Consider the following 7,708-nt stretch of genomic DNA (forward strand, 5'->3'; position numbering starts at 1 on the left):
ATAATACAACCCTGTCTCACACCTTTCCTAATTTTAAAGCATTCGGTTTTACCTTGTTCTGTTTGAACAGCTGCCTCTTTGTCTATGTACAGGTTATCCATGAGCACAATTAAGTGTTCCAGAATGCTCTTCCTTTGCAATGTTGTATAGCTTGTCATGATCCACACAATCGAAAACCTTTATGTAGTCAATAAAGCACAAGTGAACATCATTCTGGAATTCTCTGCTTTTAGCCAAGATTTTTCTTATATTAGCAGTGATATCCCTCATTCCACATCCTCTTCTGAATCTGGTTTGAACCTCTGGAAGTTCTCTGTCAATGTATGGTTGCAGCCATTTCTGTATTATCTTTAGTAAAACTTTACTTGCATGGGATATCAATGATCGTGTCCGATGACTTCCTCATTCCTTTGGGTCACCTCTCTTTGGAATGGGCACAGATATGGACCCTTTCCAATCCTTTGGCCAGGCAGTTGTCTTCCAAGTTTCTAGGCATAGATGAGTGAGTGTCTCGAGTGCTACCTCACTTTGTTGCAAGATTTCAGTTTGTATTATATCAATTCCTGGTGCCTTGTTCTTTGCCAATGCCTTCAATGCACCTTGGACTTCTTCCTTCAGTATCATTGGCTCTTGATCATATGCTACCTCATGAAATGGTTGAACACTGACTATTTCCTTTTGGTACAGTGACTGTGTGCATGCTGTCCATCTCATTTTGATCGAGAACTCATAATCTCATTATTTCTCCATTCTTTTTTCATGTTCTTCCTTATACCCAGGCTATGCTGTATTTTGATTTTGAAATTGTAATGAGAAATAGGAACTCCTCTATGTTTGATGAGTAATATGCAGTGCAACTTAGCTTATCATATGTCACATACACACAGAGTGCAGCTTTTCCTTCATTTGAAGCAGTCAAGTCCCTATTCTTTTGTTACATAGAGACTAAAGGAAATCATTAAAAAGAAAGATGCATTATTTTTTAAAAGCCCACTCTGGGTAGGTATCTCAGAGTATTAAGAGCCATGAAACTAATAGATACATGCACATATGAAATGAAGAGCTGTAGCTCATTGCAGCATTATTAAGAATAGCAAAGAGATGAGCACTAAGTGTCCATCAGTGGATGAATTGATTAATAAACTATGGTGCATATACACAACGGAATACTATGCATTCTTAAAGAATAATGATGAATCTGTGAAGTTCCTCATAACATAGATGAACCTGGAGGACATCACTGTTGTTAGATGCCATTGACTTGGTTTCGACTCATAGCAACCAGTATAGGGTTTCCAAGGCTGTAAATCTTTACAGAGGCAGAAAGCCTCATCTTTCTCCCACAGACCTGCTGGTGGGTTTGAACTGCCAGCCTTTTGGTTAACAACAACAGATAATCTGTGAGTGGATTTATAGGTAAACATGCTAACTTAACAGGTGTAGAAAGGCAAACCGTACTATACTCATGAGTGTATATAGGTTTGGCAGAGGCTATTTCTTCCTATGTATTTGTATGTGCTGCAAATATATTTATGCAAATTATAGAGCATTCAGGGGGCAAAGTTATGTAAACTCCTGAGTCATAACCAAACACCTTGATGGAATGAGACACTGGGCTTGAGGATGTAAGGAACATAGTCTCTGGGGACATATTCTACAAAGACTATGTTCTACATCTTACTTTGTTGAGCAGCAACTAGGGTTTTCAAATCTACCAAGGAATCATCTAAGATGAAACTGTTGGTCTCTCTCTTTCTGGAGCAAAGAAGAGTGAAGAAAATCAAAGACACAAGGAAACAATGAGTCAACCTCCACTACCTTGAGACCAGAAGTATTAGATGGTGCCTAACTACTAGTGCTGACCAGTCGGATCAGGATCACAAGAGAAAGTCCTGGACAGAGTAGGAGCAAAATTTGAAACAAAACTCAAAATCATAAAAATATCTGACTTACTGGTCTGATGAAGCAGTTGAAAAGTGGTTTAGTGAGACTGACCAGTAAGGTGGGTAGGTTAATTACTGCTGCTGCTGCTGCTATATGCCCTCAAGTCAGTTCTGAGTAAATCTTTACAGGAGCAGAAAGCCTCATTGTTTTCTTATGGAGCAGCTGGTGGATTTCAACTGCTGACCTTGCAGTTACCAGTCCAGCGCATAACCCACTATGCTACCATGGTTGCTTGGTAGGTTAACTTGGGGGCGTGGGTCAGAAAATGTTTGAAGAGCTTTTGAGAATCTTTAGAAACCCACTCTACTCCAGCCAGAGGTGCTGTGAATTTAAAAGGTGACTTGTTTTATGTAAACATAAATCATAGTTAGTGAACATGTACTTCATACTTTAATTGGAAAGGAAAACTTCATAGTACCATTTTGCTTTAATATACACATACAGTTACAGAATTGACACAATTCCCTCTACTGCGCAAATTATCGTAGCATTAAAAATACTCTTGTGTTTTTAAAGTCAGTGTTTTTATTTACTCATTCGAAGCTCTTTTGTTGTACAAGTTTTATTGCTCAGATTGATAGTCTTATGTATGAACAAAAGGTCTGTTATATTTTTGTATTCATAAATGATACCTATGTAGAGTACTATTTAAATTGACAAATAGGTCTTCCTACAAATAAGCATATGCTTTTCCAACTGAATTCTGAAATAATGGAAAACATAGGAAACAGACTACTTTGCTATTTATTGCCTGAGACTTTGGTCTCAAATGAGATGATTAAAAGCAGAACGTTAGGATAATTTAATAAGTCAGCAATGTTTGATGACCCATGTTTCTTTGTTCTTGTTATACTAAAGGATAATTATTGGTTGATTTCCTACAAAGATTAATTATATCCATGCACATTTATTTCTCCTACAGTTTAAGTTAATAGAAATCCTTACCTACATTTACATTGTTGTTGTTAAGTACCTTGGAGTCAGCTCCCACCCAGATCGATTCTGTATAGGGTTTCCAAAGCACAGCTGGTGAGCTTGAACCACTGACCTTGCAGTTCAAAAGACTCTGTAGTCCGGCGCATTAACCCACAGTGCCAAATCAGGACTCCTACGTTTACAGACGTGGTTGTCGTGATGTGCTGTGGAGTTAGTTCAGACTCATAGTGACCCTGTACACAGTTTCCAAGGCTATAAATCTTTATAGGAGCAGAATGCCTCATTTTTCTCCCACAGAACAGCTGGTAGTTTCGAACTGCTGAGCTTACCGTTCACAGCCCGATTCGAAACCACTACGCTACCAGAGCTCCTTACGTTTACATTACACAATTTGTAATGAGAATTTCAAAAATTTAAATTAGTATCTTAGAAATTATAGAATGGAGGGCAAATCACTTTTGTGTTCCCTTTTTTTCCCCCTCTTCACTTGAAAACATTTTCTCTAGAAAAAATAGTTTTTGTGCTTAAAAATATAGATAATTCTAGGTGCATACTATGAGCAAAAGGAGTCCTGATGGCACAGTGGTTAAGCACTCAGATGCTAACTGAAGCATCAGTAGGTCAGTCACTCTATAGGAAAAAGATGTGGCAGTTTGCTTGGAAACTTAACGGGATGGTTCTTTTCTGAGAAGCTCAAATTGACTCAGCAGCACTTTACTATGAGTAGGGTGAAATCAGGTAAAACAACCACTGAGAGTAACTACAAAGAGAAAAATATCATAAAAGGTAGCAAATCCCTCCTTCCCTATTGGTGAAATTGTACAATTCAATTGCATGTGTGGTGTTGCTTCTGAGTGCCACTGAGTCAGTTCCAACTCATAGTGACCCTGTATAAGAGTTCCAGAAATCAGCTGGTGAGTTTGAACTGCAAATCTTATGGTTAGCATTAATACTTATCCTACAGCACCACATTAGGACTCTAATTATATGTATAGAAGTGTCAATTAATATCTTAATATTGTTCTGGGCCACCTTTTGTCTCCCATAGTAGGCTACCAATCAGTATAGTTCTTTGAAGCAATTCAATCCTTGCAGTTACTAGGGAGGAAGGACACAAGGTAAAATAAAGGGTGGTTACAGTCACATTGGTAAGAATATATGTTCTTTATATTTCTTTGTTATGTTTGCTAAGACCCTGTTAATAGCACATTCATGTTGCTTCATTCCCCGAGTGACAAATGGCAAGAAAAATGATATCTTTCACTTAACGTTCATATTTTCTTTCTATAGGGTGTGTTGGAAAGTTTCCTGGGCACAGCTGTCTCTGGAGCCATCTTTTGTCTTTTTGCTGGTCAACCACTCACTATTTTGAGCAGTACAGGACCTGTTCTAGTTTTTGAGAGGCTTCTATTTAATTTTAGCAAGTATGTATATATACTAATTATATTTTTGTTGTTGTTGTTGTTAAGTTCTGTCTAGTCGGTTCCAACCCATAGTCACCTTGCATAGGGTTTCTGAGGAGCAGCCGGTGAGCTTGACCCACGAATTTTGGGGTTCAATTGACTTTGCAGCCCAGTGCATTAACCCACAGCACCATGTTTATAATTGTTTAATTGTAGAACATTCATTGTCTAGATCACACACAGAATCTAATTAGGTAGATCCAAGGGTCTTGGAATTTTAAGATTTGGAAGTTTACAGGGCCTTTAAGTTTAAATCATCCAACATGCATTTTACATTTGACTCGAGGCTAAATATATGGTATTATATTCCTGTCCTACTCTTCCAGTCCTAGGGAATTTTTTGGGTTTTTTTTTTTGTGCCCTAGGGAGTTGATCCCTATGGAATGTAACACCTAGACCCCTTTGCCTGCTGGCTTCCTGTTGGCTTTGGCTAATGGGAAACATCAGAAGGGAATCAGATGATATAAAGAGAGATAGAGGTCCTGTTATCTCTCTCCTGAAGCCCTTTCATCCTCACTGTTACTACATTACCAGATAGTCTGGCGGTGGCTTATCTCCTGGAACAATATCCCCAGCCAAGTGGTCATCATCATACCATATCCCTCACCAGACTCTGGTTACTTTTCTTTCCTGGATCCTTTCAAGTCTGGAAGTAGATTTTGCTTCCTGCCCTTGCTAGTTCCTGAGTGTCTAGCCATTCTTTACCAACACAGTTCTGCAAATAGACCACTCAGTAAGTTTTCTTCAGAATCTTGTTTGAGTGTGCTTCTGTTTCCTGCCATGATTCTGACTGATACGCTAGAGAAATTAAATGACTTCTTCAGGGTCACACAGTCCATTAATGGAAGAACTTACTGGCCCACTACTACTAACCCAATTCCATTGTTCTTAGCAAAAGCTATCTTTTAGAATTCAGCTGAATAATAAGTAGCATTTATTGCATTTGTCCATGTTCCAAATGTAATTCTAAATACTTTACATATATTGTTACTTGATTTTTATAACCAAGTAAGGTAGAGACTATATTCCTTTTTTAGATGAGAAAACAGGCACAGAGGAATGAATTAATAGCCCAGAGCTAGACTGGGATTTTAATTCCTCTTTTCTGACTTTAGAGCCCACAACTTCTTAGGGAATTACTAGAGGATATCATTATTTAATGTTACTGATGAAGTTAAAGAAAACTATAGCCTTTAGTATGAATTGTATCTTAATGTAAAAAAAAAAAAAAAAATCCTCACAACTAGACTAGTAAATGGTGTCATGATAAAAAATGGAGGAAGAAAATTTGTTAAAGGCTTCATTTTGCTTGCATCCGTAATCAGCACACAGAGAAGCAGCATCCAGGAAATCAGATGACGTATTGCAGTAGACAGATCTTCTGCACAGGACATCTTTGAAGTGTTCAAGAACAAAGATATCAGTTTGAGGACTAAAGGGTACCTGACCGAAGCCATGATAGTTTCAGTTGCATCCTATGCATCTGAAAGGTAGACATTGAATAAGAAGATTACAGAATGATTTATACATTTGTGTTATAGTGTTGGAGAAGAATATTGAAAGTACTATGGACTACCAGAAGAACAAACAAATCTGTATTGGAAATAGTACTACCAGAATGCTTCTTAGAAGCCAGGATGGTGAGACTTGGTCTTTCATACTTTGGGCATGTTATCAGGATGGACCAGTGCCTGGAGGACATCCTGCTTAGTGAAATGGAGAGTCAGCAAAAAAGAAAATGACCCCCAATGAGATGGATATGTGCAGTGTCAACAGCAATAGGCTCAAGCTTAACAATTCTGAATATGGCACAGCACCGGGCAGTGTTTCATTCTGATGTGCATAGGGTTGCTATGTCAGAACCGACTTGACAGTATTTAATAACAGCATTAATAGTTATGAGAGGTGTGATATCAATATGTCCTTTTAAAAATTCAAGGATTATCTTGAGGAGGGGGAAATTGAAGTAAGTGAATTATCCGAATGGCCACATAAGCACATAAACAGATTCAAAATCAAATTGGGCACTCTGACCTCTTTCTCACATATTTTAGATCTCTAAAACAGCATTGCCTTAACAAAGAGATTTTATTTCTTAGATTGAAAATTTTATTTAGCTTGTAAATACTCCTTGTTGAAATTTCCATACCATATCCATATATTGTTACACCTATATAGGAGTCATGGTGGGACACTATAGGATAAGCACTGGATTGCTAACTGCATGGTCAGAGTTCAAGCACAGCAGCTGCTCCTTGTAAACTTTATACAGCGTCACTATGAGTTGGAACTAACTCAGTGACACTTAACAGAAACCATAACATATAGGATTTAACTTTACAAATTACATTATGTGCATAGTTCCTCATAACTTAAAGGACACAGTTTGAACTATTGTGTGTTACCAAAAGATATAAGAGAAATAAGGATTTAAAACCTGCATTTTGAAAACTGAGCTAAGAACATTAGTGAAAGTCTTCTGAGAATTTAATGCTCCAGATTTTAAATAATTCTGTGAGTCTTCTGTAGGTTATTAGTACAAACCCCTCCTCCATCATAATTCTCAGAAGAACATTGGAAAGAATCCTATTCATGTCAGTTTACAGAAATAGTCAAACAGTTTTATAAGTTTAAGAAAACTTTGTGTGAGAGAAAAAAGTCTTTGTGGAAAGATTAAACAAGCATGTAGTATAAACAGGAACAAACATGCACAACCTTTGCAGAAAGATTTATTAGATGCAATATGATCAGAGCCTTAATCTACAGAAAATGTTTGCCTGTTAGCTTGCTTTACATAATTGTGGGATAGAAATGATTTCCTTCCATTAAGCAGATTTCTTTTGTACTTTTTTTTCCTGTTTCATCATAACTGGTAAGTAAATATAGTTTGAAAATATTTATTTTTAAATAGTTTTAAAGCAATGAGAAATATTTGAGAAACCATTCTTTCAGTCCATCACTGATTAATATGTAGCTCTTATGTGGCAAACTTTATTTTATTTACAATGTCAAATCATTTGTTGATATGTTATAGTAGCAGTGCTGACATTTTGTCTATATATAGAGCATTTGTTTTATTTACCTAAGTGTGTTTCATCAGTTACTAGTCCCATTTGATGTTTCATGAAACAAAAGTTTGAGATCCCAGTAAGTCTGTGACTATATACTCATATTATATCCTACTCTGGGTAATTCACTTTATACTTTTGCATATGTTGTTATTGTTAAGTTCCTTTGAGTCCTGTAAAACTCTTAGCAACCCTGTATAGTGTTTCTGAAGAGCGGCTGGTAGGTTTAAATGGCCAACCTTGTCCAGTGCCACACCAGGATATTGCTACAAGATCATAGAAACCTTTATTAATATA

At 37.1% G+C, this 7,708-nt stretch overlaps 1 protein-coding gene across 2 annotated transcripts in view; it reads left to right on the forward strand.

Annotated features, from left to right (window-relative positions):
- LOC102828499 (electrogenic sodium bicarbonate cotransporter 1-like) overlaps window positions 1–7,708 on the forward strand; it is a 522,188-nt gene that overhangs the window by 359,573 nt on the left and 154,907 nt on the right. For both annotated transcript variants that reach the window (XM_006873779.1, XM_006873780.1), the window contains exon 12: window positions 4,171–4,304. In XM_006873779.1, the coding sequence (XP_006873841.1) occupies window positions 4,171–4,304 (134 nt within the window). The remainder of the gene's footprint in view (window positions 1–4,170; window positions 4,305–7,708) is intronic.

This window comes from Chrysochloris asiatica, unplaced genomic scaffold, assembly GCF_000296735.1.
Source record: "Chrysochloris asiatica unplaced genomic scaffold, ChrAsi1.0 scaffold00254, whole genome shotgun sequence".
Lineage (NCBI taxonomy): Eukaryota > Metazoa > Chordata > Mammalia > Afrosoricida > Chrysochloridae > Chrysochloris > Chrysochloris asiatica.